This window comes from Stenella coeruleoalba, assembly GCF_951394435.1.
Source record: "Stenella coeruleoalba genome assembly, chromosome: 6".
In the NCBI taxonomy this organism is placed as follows: domain Eukaryota; kingdom Metazoa; phylum Chordata; class Mammalia; order Artiodactyla; family Delphinidae; genus Stenella; species Stenella coeruleoalba.
Genome location: NC_137151.1, coordinates 69,897,736 through 69,916,733, shown reverse-complemented (window position 1 = coordinate 69,916,733; position 18,998 = coordinate 69,897,736). Strand labels below are relative to the sequence as shown.

The 18,998-nt window shown below is 36.8% G+C and overlaps 2 protein-coding genes across 7 annotated transcripts in view; one reads left to right on the top strand and one right to left on the bottom strand.

The window, feature by feature from the left end:
* Window positions 1-4,337, bottom strand: part of SCRN3 (secernin 3) — a 37,952-nt gene extending 33,615 nt beyond the window's left edge. For 3 of the 6 annotated variants that reach the window (XM_079924303.1, XM_079924301.1, XM_079924306.1), the window contains exon 1: window positions 2,246-2,919. In XM_079924303.1, the coding sequence (XP_079780429.1) occupies window positions 2,246-2,425 (180 nt within the window). In that variant the 5' untranslated portion in view covers window positions 2,426-2,919. Of the gene's footprint in view, window positions 1-2,245; window positions 2,920-4,269 lie in introns of those variants that run through there. The other 3 variants (XM_079924302.1, XM_079924304.1, XM_079924305.1) reach the window with 3 other exon arrangements.
* Window positions 4,338-4,406: 69 nt separating this feature from the next.
* CIRSR (corepressor of RBPJ and splicing regulator) overlaps window positions 4,407-18,998 on the top strand; it is a 40,227-nt gene continuing 25,635 nt past the window's right edge. Inside the window, exons 1-6 of the mRNA XM_079923656.1 lie at window positions 4,407-4,535; window positions 8,858-8,952; window positions 14,034-14,107; window positions 14,905-14,915; window positions 15,003-15,067; window positions 15,443-15,491. Coding sequence (XP_079779782.1) covers window positions 4,464-4,535; window positions 8,858-8,952; window positions 14,034-14,107; window positions 14,905-14,915; window positions 15,003-15,067; window positions 15,443-15,491 — 366 coding nt within the window. The 5' untranslated portion in view covers window positions 4,407-4,463. The remainder of the gene's footprint in view (window positions 4,536-8,857; window positions 8,953-14,033; window positions 14,108-14,904; window positions 14,916-15,002; window positions 15,068-15,442; window positions 15,492-18,998) is intronic.

Below are 18,998 nucleotides of genomic sequence, written 5' to 3'. Positions count from 1 at the left end.
TAAAACCAAAAAACAAAAGTTATCAAAGTCTAGAATCTTAAAATCCATCAGAAGACATGACGATTATGAAAGAGATTATAACTAAATTGAAAATTTCAATAATAGAGGCATTACACTTAAAACATTGTCCCTAGAGCATTTATTCATTCAGATATTTGCTAAGCATCTCCTACGATAAAACACTGCTAAGAGATATATTGGTTTCAAAGATGAATCAGATGCAGATCTTGCTGTCAAGAAACTAAGACTTCTACATTACCTAAGATACAATGAAATATAAAGTATAAAGACTATAAAGAAAAGTGAAGATGGGGTGCTAATGGAAGCTCAGGAAAGGGATAGTTTCTAGCTGTGGAATCTTGAAACATTTTGTAGAGAAAGATGTATCTGAGTTGAAGTGTAAGGAAACAGATCTCAAACTCAATGTCCAGTGTTTCTTGATTGGTGATGTAAGTTCCATATGGTAGCCCTTAAATATATAGATGCCCATGTCACATGTGGGAATCACCGAGTATATCCACAGCAGTGAAAAGAATAAGAACCACTGGCTTAGAGGATAGGTGAGACTTAAATATGAAGAGATAAAATACAAATGGATCCAAGGGACTTTCCTGGTGGCACAGTGTATAAGACTCCATGCTCCCAGTGCAGGGGGCCTGGGTTTGATCCCTGGTCAGGGAACTAGATCCCACATGCATGCCGCAACTAAGAGTTCACACGCCACAACTAAGGCGCCCACGTGCCTCAACTAAGGAGCTGATGAGCTGCAACTAAGGAGCCTGCCTACCGCAACTAAGACCTGGTGCAACCAAATAAATAAAAAATAATAAAAAAAAGAAATGGACCCAAGATGAATAAATAATCTCAGCAAAAGAAAAAAACTGGCCTAGTAAAGTCAGCCCTCCACACACACAGGTTCCACATCCACAGATTCAACCAAACACAGATTGAAACTATTCAGGAAAAGAAAAAACATTCCAGAAAGTTCCAAAAAGCAAAACTTGAATTTGACATTTGCTGGCAACTATTTAGACAGCATTTACATTGTATTTACAACTATTTACATACCATTCACATTGTACTATAAATAATCTAGAGATAATTTAAAGTTTATGGGAGGATGTGCATAGGTTATATGCATTTATATGCTATTTTATATAAGGGACTTAAGCATCAAAGGATTTTGATATCCTAGGGGCTCCTGGAACCAATCCCCCACGGATGTGGAGAAACAACTGTATACATAAAATGTCTAATATTTAATATATTTTTGTATTAGAATATCAATAAAACGGAATCTAAAAACTATATAACTTAGGAGTAAAAGCATAGTATGAAATTTTTACTTTAAGTTCCATGCTAAATGGATTTTTTAAATAAAAAATTTAAAGGGTCCTTTAATTGACCTGTATACTATCAAGTGACTGCATAAAGTGTATAGTGTTGATAGTGTTACCACTGGATCCAAAAACCTTTTTCGAAGATAAAACTGTTACTTCCAGAGTCTGGAATGATTTTTCCTATTCTACACCAATCAGAATCCTTTTTGCCCATCAAACTCCAGCTGAAACCCCAACTCCTGGTGAAGCCTTCCTTAATTCCTAGTCTGAATTACTTGATTCTCCACTGATGTCACAACTTGTTGCCCTTACTTAAATTTAGCATTTAAACCATCCTTTTTTACAATGCAGTTAGTTACATACACATCCTATTCCTCTACTAGACTCTAAGCTCCTGGAAGACAGAACTAGTCTTGACAGCAGGCTTTGCCCTATTCGACGTGCTTGCATATGGTAAGCATTCAAATATCTGATCAAAGAATTAACAATTCTTATTATTGTTATTTCAGCTTCCTCAAAATCATTGAAATTAAAGACCAGAAGTCTAGTTCTAATTCAAATTATTTTTCAAATTTAAATTTTTAACTTCTATAGCCTCTGCCAAATGGCTAATGATTTTTAAAAACCTGTTTATGATATTTTTTTTTTTTTTTTTTTTGCGTTATGTGGGCCTCTCACTGTCGTGGCCTCTCTCGTTGCAGAGCACAGGCTCCGGACGTGCTGGCTCAGCGGCCATGGCTTATGGGCCTAGCCGCTCCGCGGCATGTGGGATCTTCCCGGACCGGGGCACGAACCCGTGTCCCCTGCATCGGCAGGCCGACTCTCAACCACTGCGCCACCAGGGAAGCCCTGTTTATGATATTTTTAAAGAAAAATATTGCTAACAAAACATGCATTTCACCTACCTTAAGATGTTCCTTCAGATTGTCATGAACTGCAGCAGGAAAATAAACTACCTCCTGTACTTCATCACAGGGTCTATCTGAATTTTTTCCAAAAATAATCCTGTTATTAACTGTTGCTGGAGGTAGTGCCACAAAAGTGTCACAGGAACAAGGTTCCATTTTTTTAAAACTAAAAATCATATGGAAGATTCAAAATAAAAAGAGAAAAGCATTTTTAGTATATACAAAACAAAGAGTTTTACTTGATGACCAGGGGATATTACCGCCATATCTAACATAGGATATTCATTAAAGTTTCAAATTTCGTATCAGTAAGAAAATGACTTGGGAATGAATCTAGTACTACAAGATTTAGCAAGAAAATAGGAATGACAAGTACCTTCTTCTAGTCTATAGGTCAAATTTAGTCTCTAAGCTCTTTCTCTCCTGAAGTCTTCCTTGAATCTCCTTTCACTATTTCCATATTTGGGAACACCTGTACCTAGCTCTACTGTTATAAAGACTATATTTGTATATATATGTCTTCTTAGTGGACAGTGAGATCCTTGAGAGCTGAGAGTATGTCTTATTAATCTTTGTATTCTCATCACTGGCACTTATGGAAAAGTCACAGTATTATATACCCAGTGTTTCCTCAAAGATGGGAAGACGGGGTCTCTTTTGAACTGGTTACAATACTAATAAGACTGAAATTTTGAAACAGACTCACTGAATCAGACAAATACAAAAACATGTCAATAAAATTCCAAATTGTTGTTATTTCCAGGAAGACGTTCACATTCAACTTGTGAATCCTGATTGTATAATTTAATATCAAGATCATGTCTTCATTTGTAATTTGGAAAATCTTAAATCCTCAATTTAGTCGAATTTGTTTGCTTCCAGAATGGCACATTGTTTTAGTTTCAGATTTAAATGTAATAAATGATTCATTCAAAAGAAAACAAAATGACTCAAGTAAGAAAGAAACAACTTCAGCCTGAAACACCTAAGGGTTTTTCTATTTTCCTCAATGATGGAAACAGAGCGGTCACCATTGCTTCTGTTCTTTTCCGTGTGAATTTCAACCTTTATATCCTAGATCCCCTTCTATTTATGTTCCAAAACTAATTCCACCACTACCTAACTTTGGCAGGCTATTTAATCTCTAAGTCTCCTGCCTCATCGGTAAATATCTTGGGGGCTGTTAGGAGAATTTAATAAGACAGTGTGTAAACCGTTTTTCAGTTCTTAGAACATACCACTTAAAGCTCTTATTATTATTCATCAGAAGAGTCAATTTCTTACAAAAGGCTTATTCTTGACATCACGCTCACCCCCTCCCGCGAGAGGATTTGGTTGGTGGATCCCCTACAGCCACGTCCACTCAAAACCGTGAAGAGCCATCAAGCTTCACTAGGTGATCTAAGCTAACTGCGGTAATAAGGAAAGCTAAGGAAACATGCCACCTAGTTAGACACCTAGCCCATTTAGGAGGGGAAGCCTTGAGAGCCTTTACTAACTCCTAAAATGTATTCGTCATTTAACAAATGTTCATAAATATCTTTCTGCACCAGGCACCGTACTGGTAACAAAATAGAGTCCTCGCTCCTTTGGAGTTGACATTCTACTTTATGTGTTTTAGTTCACCAAGCGGTTTCAGAAACATCACATCGTTTGATCCTCACAAACGTGCTACAGTTAGGGCAAGAATTACTACTTTAGTAACACAGATGGAAAAAGTTGGTTTAGAAAAGTTTATGCAACTCGAAATGGAGTTCACAGAGTAAAGGGCTCGGACTTCAAGCACCTCCTTGCAGAAAAGCCGCCACCCAGCCCGCACTCCTCACCCAAACTGGCTGCACCCAAACTGCAGCCCGCGCCGCGGCCCGGACCCCTCCCAGGAGCCCCTCCCTGCAGCCCCCCCCCAGGAGCCCCTCCCAGCAGCCGCTCCCAGGAGCCCCTCGGCGCCGTCGCGCCGCAGTTCCCGACTTCCCGCTTCCAAGAACTACTATGCTCGCCCCACCCCCGTGCACGCCCCTCACCTGGCCTCCGAGGGGCCCAAAGTGAAAGGAGGAAGGGGCGAAGAGGGAGCACCGCAGGCGCTAATTGCCGGAAGCTGTCCCTTTTGACCCCGGAAGTTCCCTCTGCCACGGGAGGCGCAGTTCCGGTTAGGCAGCCGAGTTTGTTTACGCTGCTCTCAGCTCTAGCGGCCGCCTTCCCCAGCTCAGGCGCCAAAATGGGAAAATCCTTCGCCAATTTCATGTGCAAGAAGGACTTTCATCCTGCCTCCAAATCCAACATCAAGAAAGTGAGTACGGGGAGCAGGCCCTTGGCGCCTGGGTTCCCAGGGGTTCCTGGAGGTGAGAGTGGTGGAGTCTCTGGGATCCCTGGGACAGTCGCCTCTTCTCCATGCCTAAAGCCCTGGCGTTCTCGTCCCTTCTCCGCTGGCCCTCGTTTATTCTGTTGTACATCAGCCAGGAGACGGGCGGCTCTGTGTGCTCTTTCGGTTTTGTCAGCTAGAATGTAAATCTTTTAAGATATGAAGACCGATAACCGGCTTCCTCATAACTTCCCGCAGCAGATTCTGATGTTGACTTTTCGAATCCCAGAGATCATGGCTTCTGAGCTCTGCTGTCCTGTACAAAGAAGACTCCCTGTCTATTTAAGATAGATCTTAAAAGGGAAATAAAGCCACACCTTGCTTACTCTTTTTATCCCACTTGATCATGTACCGTCTGTCTGGTGACCTCATTGAACTTTGGCTTTTTAAATAACCACTTACAGGTCTACTATGTCCAGTACAGAAAAACTGAGTTGAGTATTATAGTAGTGGAAAGCAGAATGGTGAGGTAGGAGGAGTATGAGCATTGAAACCAGACCTAGATTCTGTTTTTCCAGCACAGTCACTTTTAGCCCTGAGACCTTACACAAAATATTTAATGTCCCTGATCCTCAGTGTCCTAATCTATAAGTTAAGAATAATTAGTATCAGTTGCCTTGACTTGTGAAAATTTTTATGAGGACTAAATAAGATGGTGTAGATAAAGACTTTGAAATAAGTACCACCACCTAGCACATTGCCCAACACATAGAGCGAGTGCTCAATAAAATGTTAATTGCCCCTACACACACCCTTATCCTTAGCCTGCTCCTAAAATACAGGTGGTAACAAGAGTTTCATCCCTGGCCCATGTCTTGCTTACTCTGTATGCTTTCCCAAACAATCACAGCCAATTTTATAGTTTTAACCGCCCCTTATTTACTCCTGACTCTCAAATCTACAGTGCGAGATCTTTCCCCTTAGCTGGAGGCACCTGAAGACAGCTACATACTAGACAGTTTCATCTTGATATCCTACAGGCATCTCAAACTCAGCATATTTGAAATGGAACTTACCTTTTATCCTAAATCTGCTCTTCTTTTTATACTTCCTGTTTTCATATCAGTAGGAAATACAGGTAGTAACACAACCCTTCATCCAGTCACCCAGGCCAGAGACTCAGGATTCGTCCTTTCCCATCACTCCTTTATCTTGTCAGCTAATAAATTCTATTGGTCTTACCTCTCAGATATCTGTTGAATCCATCTCTCCTCCTTGTCACTACTGCCTGTATCTTAGCTTAGACCCTCATCATCTTTCACCTAGACAGTTATATTTCCTAACTGGTTTTTCTGCTGCCAGTCTTGACCCCTCTCAAATCCATTCTCTACCCATCTAGCCATCAGAATAATTATTTTTTTATTTAGCAGTTTTATTGAGGTGTAATTCACATACCATACAATCACCCATTTAAAGTGTACAATTCAGTAGTTTTCAGTATATTTATGAATTTTATCATCACCACAAAAGTTCTAAAAGATTTTCATCACGCCCCCCCAAACCCATATCTATTAACAGTCACTCCCCATTTGTCCTTAATCCTTCCCCCTCCCCAGCCCTAGCCAACCACTAATCTGCTTTCTGTTTCTGTGGATTTGCCTATTCTCGACATTTCATATAAATGGAATCATGCAATATGTTATTTTTTTGTGACTGCCTTCTTTCACTTAGCATAATGTTTCAGAGTTCATGTTGTAGAATGTATCAGTATTACATTCCTTTTTATTGCTGAATAATTCCATTATATGGATATAGCACATTTTATTTATCCATCATTTGATGAATATTTGGGTGTTTCCATAGAGTAGTCATTTTAGAGCACAACTCTGATTTCTTCTAGCTCCTTATTAAAATACTACAGGATTAAGTCCAGGTAACCAGGCTCCAGTTTATTTTTCCTTCTTCATGCCTTACTGCTATTCTCCCACCATAGATTTTATACTCCGGTAAAATCAAGCTACTTAATTCCTGTTTTACACTTCTGGATCTTTGTCTGAGTTGTTCCCTCTGCTGGTAATATCTTACCCTGTTTTTCCCTTGGCAAAATTTTGATCCGCTTCAAAATCCTGTTTAACATGTATGAAGCTACTTGTGTAACAGGGTTATTTATTGCAGCTGAGTTTGTAATAGTAAAAGATTGGAAATTTCTTAATGCCCATCAGTACAGCAGGAGATTGGTTAAATGAATGGTGGTGTAGCCCCACAAAAGAATGATATTCTTCAGCACCCCATCCCCCAGGAAACAAGAAAGCATTTTGTTTACTGATCTGGGAATGATCTTCATGGTATAGAATTTTATTTTATACATATTCTCTGTGTACAGCATATTGTATATATATGCTGTATATGTTACCATTTATGAAAAGAGTGACCAAAAATGCATGTGTGTATATTATATTATGTATATTATGTGTATGTCCATGTGAACATCTTTGGAAAGATATACAAAACAGGAATAATATTGGCTACCTGTGAATATAGTTACTTCATTTAAAAAATAAAGAACTTCTAAAAACCAAAACTTGGCTATAAAGCATTCCATTATACCAGCCTTCTTCCTTGCCCCCTAGAACACTGTCTTGTTCTATTTCTTCATGTTGAACATACTCTGTTCCAAATATCAATTTTTATTGTTACTATTTTTTTTCCCAGCTGAGGATTTATTGGCGTAAATGCAACCATATAAAAACATAAGTTATGAAAAACACAGTCACCATATACCCCCCTCCCCTGCCCTCAGCCCAGGCCCAAATATTGTTACTGTTTATTTACACAATTCCTGTCTTTTTTATTATGAAATATCTTAAACATACAGAAAAGTTAGTATGATTTTCTATTAGCAGATTCTGAGCATTTTGTAAGCAAGAATATGTTTTACTACTTTTTATTCTAGTTCATCATAAATATTCATGTATTTAAGCTCTTGAGCAATTGAGACTAGTAAAATAACTTTGTAAAATCTAAAGCTTTAAATAAATGGTAGTTATTGTTAGAATATGTTAATCATTAGAATGTTATTATTAATGTATTATTTGACCAGGCAATGACACCTTGCATTTTTCTATTGCAACTGTTTGCATTTTGAGCTACAGTGAAAATTCCAAACATGTGCCTTTTACTGCCCATCCCAAGTGTAGACTTTTCTTCTACTATAACATTACATTGGTAATGTTATGTTGGTTATGGCATGTATATTATGTTATGAAGGCAGTGGAAGAAACTTTCAGAAACTTATACCAAAAGAAATTTCAGGTATATCTGTCCCTGAAGGGTTCTCTTTTCATTGCTATTTTTGCTTTTATCTCCATATTAATCTCAGATTGTGGTGCCCATAGAAGCTTCCTATCTGAGCACTATTAAATACTGATAACTACTGTTTTGCATCTAAAATTGAATAATGGCAGTCTTGTCCCCCATCCTTCTCCCCGCACTTACCTGCCCCCACCTACATTTAATAATTATAATTTTATCAGTGTAAATATTTTTCCTTGAATTTACCTTCTAAAACTTAGCTTGTTGGGAGAGAAAGTTTTGCCTTGCTGTTTATGTTGAATGGTTATCAAACATTTTGTCCTTTACTTTATAGGAGGTGGGAAGTCACTGATACCTTTTAAACCTGGAAGTAACATGATTAAATATAGTGCATAAGTTGTGTGGGCTTTTTACCGTCACCACTTCTACGATTCTGAGAATTTCACACAGGGACGCATTCAGCCTGTGGTGGTGGTGCCCTTGAGCAACTGCAGGACGTCAGATGCATCTCTTTGATTCCTCTCTTGTCTCTTCCCTTTTTTCTACAACTACCTTTCATCTCCTTTCCTTTTTTTCTCCTATTTGTCTTCCATTTCTCCTCTCTTGGGGTGTCAGTGACACCCACTGGCATCCATGGGCACCATTTAACCTTACTGGTTGTGCCCTGTATGTTTTTTGGACTAGACATATTCCATGTAGAGAGATGGTTGTTCTCATCTCTGAAACAACAACAGAGGGATTGAATGCAAGAAGCATTTGTACCCCAAGTGCTCAGCGTGGTTATCAAGTTTGACATTTTTGCCTGAAAGTTTAGCTGTTTTGAATGATTATATTTAAGGACTTATATAAAAGCACAAACCAGATTTTCAACTGTTGTTTTGTGATAATGACATTATGACCAAAATAGATGATGTTGTAAACTATATACAATAGCATTTTATATTTTATTATAAAAGAGAGCAAACTTCCTACTTAAGTTTTGTACTTTACTAATTTAGGTATGGATGGCAGAACAGAAAATATCATATGATAAGAAGAAACAAGAAGAATTAATGCAACAATATCTTAAAGAACAAGAATCATATGATAATAGGTAAGAAATTCCACTATGCTGGTGTTTTTAGAATAGTCAATTGCATGAGAATATCCTTTCCTGAATCATATATTAAATTAGCTTTATTGAATTGAATGCCCCAATGATAGGATTGTATTCCCTGTGAACTGTCTTTACTCTTATATTGATAGATGGGCACTTTTTCCAACCTTACCCATAATTCACATAAAATATTGATTGATGTGACTCCACATACAGTTTATAGAGAAGTCCCAACTTATACAAAACTTAGAAGAAAAATAAATGTCTATACTTGAACTACTGAGGCCTCTTACAAAGATATTTCCTCAACATACACTGAAATGAAAAGGTGCACAGGACAGCTTCAAGAAGTAAATTGAAGTGTCTCTACTTGACCTGCATGTCATTGTTCTGTTAATGGCAGGATCAGAGCTAGAGTTCTTCATTGGTTTACTACGGTACAGTACCTGCCCTTTAGCTATTGTCATTTATGTTTGTATTTGCAGGTCTAACACTGAAGCTGATTTCTCTTGGTTAATCAAGCAAATGAATAGTGGTGCTTTAGTTAGATAGGTCATATTTTCTCTTCCACTCAGTCGTATATTTCATCAAAACATGGAACTTAAGTGAAGTAATACTAAACTATTACTAAATACTCTCTTTAAAATATAGTATATCAAGAGCAAAATTAAAGAAATAAAATGTTTAGTTTAATTAAGTACTTTTCTCACTAATTTATTTAATCTTATTAACTTTTATTGAGTGCCTACTTCATGTATGACAACAAATGGTATTGTAGTGGCCTATAAAATTGAGATGCATAGTTTCTCTCTACCCCCAAGAAAATTTAATAAGGGATATGTACATACATACAGTTCAAGGCTGAAGGTAATAACTGATTGAAAACACACTTTATAAAAACTGTGGCATGCTAGCATAAGAAAATAATTCCATTTGGCATAACAAGACTTCATAAAAGAGGTGACATTTAAGCTGAACTGTGAAGAATGGTAAGGATTTAGATCTTTGGTTCTCAACTGAGGGCCATTATTGCCCCTAGGAGACATGTGGCAATGTTTGGACACATTTTTTTTTAATTTAAAAAAAATATTTATTTTGGCCACATCAGGTCTTAGTTGCGGCATGCAGGATCTTCACTGTAGCATGTGGAATCTTTCGTTCCGGCGTGTGGGCTCTAGAGCATGCAGACTCGGTAGTTGCAGCTCGCCAGCTCTCTAGTTGTGGCGCGCGGGGTTTAGAGCACACAGGTTTAGTTGCCCTAAACCTGGCATGTGGGATCTTAGTTCCCCGACCAGGGATAGAACCTGTGTCCCCTGCTTTGGAAGGCGTATTCTTAATTACTGGACCTCCAGGGAAGTCCCTGGACACATTTTTTGATTGTCACAACTCAGGGGTTGGGTGATAACAGCACCTAGTGGGTAGATTCTAGGGATGCTGTAAAACAGCCTACAGTGCACTCAAAGAATGATCAAGTCCAAAATGTCAGTAGCACTACCGTTGAGAGACTGTGATTAACATATAGTAAAAGCTTATTAAAGATGATCACGGTGGGAAGATGGAGAGGATGTTCAGGAAACAGCCAATACAGTTGAGTTACACCAATGAAGAGATAGTGGAGGTGGAAATATTTGAAGCTATGCACATATCCTTAACTTTGCCCACTGATGTCAGTATTCATTGATAGATCTTGCCTGCATCAGTTATTACTGTGGTATTCTAATAGTGATTTTCTATTTCAGTCCCTATACATTGTTTAATTTGAATTCTTCTGGAAAGAGGATTTTTCCTTTTCCCTCACTTATTTATTTAATCATTTATTCCTATCAGCCTGGACTCAGATGTTTATTTAATCGGTTATAATCTAATACTCTTATTTATTTTTTTGCTCAAATTGTTCCAGTTGGCCTTTGCCTGCTCTGTCAGCTTGACTCCTATGTCCATTTAACATGCCCCATCCTTTTTAAAAAAAAAAAAAAAAGTTCTTCCTGGCACTACAGGATCATCAAAAATTTGTCTTTTATTTTTCCCTGCTCCAGCATTGGAGCAGTTTTATTGGTTCTTTTTATTGAAGAAAGATATTTACATACCAGGATCTGGACACTAGGTGTGTTCATTGCTTTTAGGTTTGTTTGTTTGAATTTATGAGTATATAAAAGCAAATTTATGAGTATTTGGAGTGATTTGCTACATTTTTCTTTTTTTTCTCATTCAATAGTATTGTCCTTGATAGCCAGTTCTGTTCCTTAGTACTCTGTTTTTTTCCCTTTTAAGTTTTTAACTGTCCTAGATGTTTCTTAATGTTTGTGGATATTGATCCCTATGTACATTTTTTTAAAGATGACAATCACATTTATTATTCTGACTGGACAAATAAAAGGATGCCCAAAAATCTGTACATTTCACTCAGCTTAGAGTCAACAGCAAAAAAAAAAAAAAAGAATCTGTACAGGTTTTTAGTTGAAGTTAAAACAGAAATGCCAATATCATAGCTTTTCCTTTTATTTTGTATACCTGTTGAGTTTTGCACAAAATGAAATTGATATTCCAGTTTTGATTTTGTTATTTTTGTTTCAATATAAATGAAATGCTTTTTCAGGGGTGGGAATATATAAAACAAAATTTGCCATTTTTAAGTGTGCAGTTCAGTGGCGTTAATTACATTCACAGTGTTGGTACCATTACCACTGTCTATTTCCAAAATTTTTTCCATTACCCCAAATAGAAACTCTATACCCATTAAACAATAACTCCATTCCCCCTCCCTCCAGCCCCTGGTAAACACTATTCTTCTTTCTGTCTCTATGAATTTGCCTATTCTAGGTATACCATATAAGTGGAATTACACAGTATTTGTCCTTTTGTGTCTGGCGTACTTCACTTAGTATAACATGTTCAAGATTCATCCATATTGTAGCATGTATCACAGCTCATTCCTTTTTATGGCCAAATAACATTCCATTGTATGTGTATACCACAGTTGGTCTACCCATTCATCCATCAGTGGACACTTGAATTGCTTCTACCATTTGGCTGTTTTGAATAATGTTGCTATAAACATTGGCATACACATATTGTTCAGCTCCCTATTTTCAGTTCCTTTGGGTATTACCTAGGAGTAGAATTGCTGGATCATCTGGTAATTCTGTGTTTGGCTGTTGAAGAACCACGCAACAGTTTTCCATAGGGACTGTACCATTTTACATTCCCACCAGCAATGCAGTTTTTCTACATCCTTGCCAACATTTGTTATTTTCCTTCTTTTCTTTTCTTTTGATAATAGGCATCCTAATGACTACAACATGATATCTCATGGTTTTAATTTACATTTCCCTAATAACTAGTGATGTTGAGCTTTTCACGTGGTCCATTTTTTTAAATGGTGTTAATTTAATATAAAATATAATTTATATACTTTAAAGTATATGTTGGTTTTAAGTGTATTTATAGAATTTGGAGCCATCACCATAATTCATTTCAGAACATTTTCATCATCCGAAAAAGAAATCTTGTACCCATTAGCAGTCACTCCCCATTTCCAGACCCTGTGCCCCCTAATACCTCTCAGCTCTAAGTAACCACTAATTTATTTGTCTCTATATATGCACCTATTCTGGAAATGTCATATAAATGGGATCATACAATATGTGGTCTTTTGCGATTGGCTTCTTTCATTTAATATAATTATTTAAAATTTTAAAATTAAAAAATTTTAAATGTATTTTTAAAAACATTTTTTTCACTGTTTTTGAAGTTCATCCATGTTGTAGCATGTGTCAGTAGTTCATTCCCTTTTATCGCTGAATAATATCCAACTGTATAGAGGTAGATCCTGTCATCCTTTTGCCCTCTTCTTCTTTTACAATTCTTTGTAAACACCAGTGGGAATAAGAAGTGAGGAACTATAATCATGTAGGCTATCCTTTGTGATAGCCTTTTCCAAATAAGAGGAAATTCTGTTCACTCTTTAGCCTTCTTCTTTATAATCAGTACTTTACTTGGATCTTATGAATTAAAGCTTTAACTTGACCGTTGATTCAATTTGTAGCAGAGCTTTTTTTCTAAAAAGCACAGCATATCTCTCTAAACAGAACCCAAACAGGGAACTTTTGGTGTTAAAACAGAAATGATAAAAAAGAAAATGAGGGGCTTCCCTGGTGGCGCAGTGGTTAAGAATCCACCTGCCAATGCAGGGGACATGGTTTCGAGCCCTGGTCTGGGAAGGTCCCACATGCCACAGAGCAACTAAGCCCGTGCACCACAACTACTGAGCCTGCACTCTAGAGCCCGTGAGCCACAACTGCTGAAGCCCACGTGCCTAGAGCCCGTGCTCCTCAACAAGAGAAGCCACAGCAGCGAGAAGCCTGCGCACCGCAACGAAGAGTAGCCCCCACTTACTGCAACTGGAGAAAGCCCGCACGCAGCAGCGAAGACCCAATGCAGCCAAAATAAATAAACAAAATAAATTTATTAAAAAAAAAGAAAGAAAATGATTTTTAAGATGCAGCAGTCCATCATAGTAATTAACCTGTTGTAGATTATCTTTATTCTCTCTTCATTGGCCTCGCTAAAGAATTTGATTCTCTTATTGCCTTTGACTCTTTTAAGAATTAATTGGATTTGCCTTCCTAAAGAAATTCCAGAGAGACTTATTTTTCTAGAACTGTTTGATTCCTCACAATTAATGAAAAATGTTGGCACTATTTAACTTAATTCCAAATTTGTGTTGGTGTATAGGATTTCAAAGTTGTCCCTATTTCCACAGCATTTCAAAGTTTAAGAAAAGCATGTGAGGGGAAGCATGGCATTTTTTCCCTCATTTCAGTTGGGAGTGCCGGGATCTCTCAGGTAATGAGGAAGTCTCAGAATTTACAACTAGTTACTAAAGAGGCAGCACTGTTGGAATTTCCAGTCAGGTATTTCAGATGTCATCTAATCAGTGGAGTAAACTTCTGGAACTTTATCTCTAATAAAAATAGTTTATCCTAATTCCCTTAGGATTTAGGGGTATGGAGGGACAGTTTTTCTGTAATATTTTCCTCCTAAAAAAAACTGCTAACTTTATGTCTTGTTTTATTTAGATTGCTTATGGGAGATGAACGTGTAAAGAATGGCCTTAATTTCATGTATGAGGCTCCACCAGGGGCTAAAAAAGGTACGTGGTCGTTTCCTTTTTTTAAGTCTTTGATGTGTTTGCAAGTAAAGATTGAGAACTGTTATGACAGACATTGTTTAGAAGTTGCTCTTCATCTTTTAAAATTGCTATTATTTTTGTAAAATAATTTTTTAAAATACTGCAATCAATACAGTAGAATAGGGCTTCCCTGGTGGCATAGTGGTTGAGAGTCCGCCTGCCGATGCAGGGGACATGGGTTCATGCCCCGGTCCGGGAAGATCCCACATGCCACGGAACGGCTAGGCCCCTGAGCCGTGGCCACTGAGCCTGTGCATCCAGAGCCTGTGCTCCGTAACGGGAGAGGCCACAACAGTCAGAGGCCCGTGTAGTGCCAAAAAAAAAAAAAAATACAGTAGAATAAATACTAAAAATATTTGTCTAATCTAGTAATAATTTCATGACTTGTCCTTTGGGGAGGAAAATAATCTCAACATCACCAGAATTACATTTATTCTTTTATAATTTGTGTATTTAGTCCTTCTTACTGAGTATACTTGTAAATACAAAGCATAATATTCACTGTCAATGAAAAATATAAAAGTTTAAAGACTAGAAATAAATGTGCTTATTAAACACTATTTCTTATTCACTGTTTTTTATCCTTCAGTGATTTGAATTTTATCTTATGAAAGAAAAAAAGTCAAACTAATACATTCTTACAAGTTACAATTAAATACCGTGATATCATAGTGTTGTATATGATAGCAGACTTTTATGTTGAAGTTTTTAACTTGACCTACCTTTTTTTCCTCCCATGTTTTTGATATGCAATCAAGAAAACAAAGAGGTAAAGTACTGTTTTCTATGTTTGGATTTATTTGCAATAGATTGTAATTTTATGGAAAAATTGAAAGACTTTAATGAATGTTTTTAGAAAGAAGAAACCGAAGGAGAGACTGAATACAAATTTGAATGGCAAAAAGGGGCCCCACGAGAAAAGTAAGAGCTGGTTTTCTTTTAAGATAAAATGTGTATCATTAAATTTAGATAATATCCCATCTTATGTTGCCTTTTTATTCATTAGAGAAAGCAACTAATGTGAAAAGTTATTTTTAATGATTTGTCTTATGCAACTCATTTGGTTGATTATAGTCTTTAGTTCTATTTTTATTTTTTTCATTTTTTTAAATCACAGATCATCAGACTGGATACTTAATAATGAAGTGGTGTTTGCAAATACTAAATAGATTTTATTGTTCTATTTATTTATTGAAGTCGTACATTTCATAATTTACTCAGAACTATAAAACTATTTTTAGTTTAATTATTAAATTGTTCTTAATATTGAGTTTGTACATTTTCTCTCCTTAATAGATATGCCAAAGATGACATGAACATCAGAGATCAGCCCTTTGGTATTCAGGCAAGTGACACATATTTATACTGTAAGAATAAGTTTTTTTAATAAACAGTTCTTTATACTGTTGTCCAAAAGGTATTTAAGCTGAAAAGGGGCTCTGTGGTTTCTATTTGTATCAGATAATAGAAGGACTAGGAGAGAAAATACTAAATATACTAAACTGATAAAAGATAGGATTCAAAGTTTTGTAGTAAGGGTTATAATGATAATGGTCTCTGTGGTTTTCAAGGAATTTGGAGAATTAGCTCAAGGTCAAAAAAATATATAAAACTGTCTGGAACCAGAACAAACTATCATCAGAGGGCCAGGTCCTTGTTATAAATAACATTTTTTTTGATCACTGCCTTACTTATTCATTTATATATTACTGCTCTATTGGCAGAGCTGAGTAGTTGCAACAGAGACCTTTGGCCCATAAACCCTATAATATTTGCTATCTGGCCCTTTACAGAAAAAGTATGCCAGCCCCTGGTTTAGGAAATTGAAACCTCAAAGATTAATTTTTTTAAATGAGAGGATTTAACATTAAGCCATGAAATCATTCTTTTTTGGTATTTTACCATTTCTTTTTGGATGACAGTGTTTTATTTCCACAAAGTAACACACAAAAAGAAATAGGAGGGACTTCCCTGGTGGTCCAGTGGTTAAGAATCCGCCTTCCACGCAAGGATTCTTCAATATACGCAAATCAATCAGTGTGATACACCATATTAACAAATTGAAGGATAAAACCTATATGATAATCTCAATAGATGCAGAAAAAGCTTTAGACAAAATTCAACACCAATTTATGATAAAAACTCTCTACAAAGTAGGCATAGAGGGAATCTACCTCAACATAATAAAGGCCATATATGACAAACCCACAGCCAACATTGTTCTCAATGGTGAAAAACTGAAACCATTTCCACTAAGATCAGGAACAAGACAAGGTTGCCCACTCTCACCACTGTTATTCAACATAGCTTTGGAAGTTTTAGCCAAGAAATCAGAGAAGAAAAAGAAATAAAAGGAATCCAAATCGGAAAAGAAGAAATAAAACTGTCACTGTTTGCAGATGACATGATACTATACATAGAGAATCCTAAAGATGCTACCAGAAAACTACTAGAGCTAATCAATGAATTTGGTAAAGTAGCAGGATACAAAATTAATGCACAGAAATCTCTTGCATTCCTATACACTAATGATGAAAAATCTTAAAGAGTAATTAAGGAAACACTCCCATTTACCATTGCAATAAAAAGAATAAAATACCTAGGAATAAACCTACCTAAGGAGACAAAAGACCTGGATGCATAAAACTATAAGACACTGATGAAAGAAATTAAAGATGATACAAACAGATGGAGAGATATACTATGTTCTTGGATTGGAAGAATCAACATTGTGAAAATGAATCTACTACCCAAAGCAATCTACAGATTCAGTACAATCCCTATCAAACTACCAATGGCGTTTTTCACAGAAATAGAACAAAAAATTTCACAATTTGTATGGAAACAAAAAGACCCCAAATAGCCAAAGCAATCTTGAGAAAGAAAAATGGAGCTGGAGGAATCAGGCTTCCTGACTTCAGACTATGTGACAAAGCTACAGTAATCAAGACAGTATGCTACTGGCACAAAAACAGAAATATCGATCAATGGAACAGGATAGAAAGCCCAGAGATAAACCCATGCACCTATGGTCACCTTATCTTTGGTAAAGGAGGCAAGAACATACAGTGGAGAAAAGACAGCCTCTTCAATAAGTGGTGCTGGGAAAACTGGACTGCTCCATGTAAAAGAATGAAATTAGAACACTTCCTAACACCATACACAAAAATAAGCTCGAAATGGATTAAAGACCTAAATGTAAGGCCAGACACTATAAAACTCTTAGAAGAAAACATAGGCAGGACACTCTATGACATAAATCACAGCAAGATCCTTTTTGACCCACCTCCAAGAGAAATGGAAATAAAAACAAAAATAAACAAATGGGACCTAATGAAACTTAAAAGCTTTTGCACAGCAAAGGAAACCATAAACAAGACGAGAAGATAACCCTCAGAATGGGAGAAAATATTTGCAAATGAAGCAACTGACAAAGGATTAATCTCCAAACTTTACAAGCAGGTCATGCAGCTCAGTATCAGAAAAACAAACAACCCAATCCAAAAATGGGCAGAAGACCTAAACAGACATTTCTCCAAAGAAGATATTTAGATTGCCAACAAACACATGAAAGAATGCTCAACATCATTAATCATTAGAGAAATGCAAATCAAAACTACAATGAGATATCATCTCACACCAGTCAGAATGGCCATCATCAAAAAATCTACAAACAATAAATGCTGGAGAGGGTGTGGAGAAAAGGAAACACTCTTGCACTGCTGGTGGGAATGTGAATTGGTACAGCCACTATGGAGAAAAGTATGGAGGTTCCTTAAAAAACTACAAATAGAACTACCATATGACCCAGCAATCCCACTACTGGGCATATACCCTGAGAAAACCATAATTCAAAAAGAGTCATGTACCAAAATGTTTATTGCAGCTCTATGTACAGTAGCCCGGAGATGGAAACAACCTAAGTGTCCATCATCAGATAAATGGATAAAGAAGATGTGGCACATATATACAATGGATATTACTCAGCCATAAAAAGAAACGAAATTGAACTATTTTTAATGAGGTGGATAGACCTAGAGTCTGTCATACAGAGTGAAGTAAGTCAGAAAGAGAAAGACAAATACCGTATGCTAACACATGTATATGGAATCTAAAAAAAAAAAAAAATGTCACGAAGAACCTAGGGGTAAGACGGGAATAAAGACACAGACCTACTAGAGAATGGACTTGAGGATACTGGGAGGGGGAAGGGTAAGCTGGGACAAAGTGAGAGAGTGGTGTGGACATATATACACTACCAAACGTAAAATAGATGGCTCGTAGGAAGCAGCCACATAGCACAGGGAGATCAGCTCGGTGGTTTGTGATCACCTAGAGGGCTGAGATAGGGAGGGTGGGAGGGAGGGAGACGCCAGAGGGAAGAGATATGGGGACATATGTATATGTATAACTGATTCACTTTGTTATAAAGCAGAAAGTAACACACCATTGTAAAGCAATTATACTGCAATAAAGATGTTTAAAAAAGAAAAAAAAAACCACTTCCTAACACCATACACAAAAATAAGCTCAAAATGGATTAAAGACCTAAATGTAAGGCTAGACACTATAAAGCTCGTAGAGGAAAACATAGAACACTCTATGACATAAATCACAGCAAGATCCTTTTTGACCCACCTTCTAGAGAAATGGAAATAAAAACAAAAATAAACAAATGGGACCTAATGAAACAAACTTTTGCACAGCAAAGGAAACTGTAAACAAGATGAAAAGACAACCCTCAGAGTGGGAGAAAATATTTGCAAATGAAGCAACTGACAAAGGATTAATCTCCAAAATATACAAGCAGCTCATGCAGCTCAATATCAAAAAAAACCAACAACCCAATCCA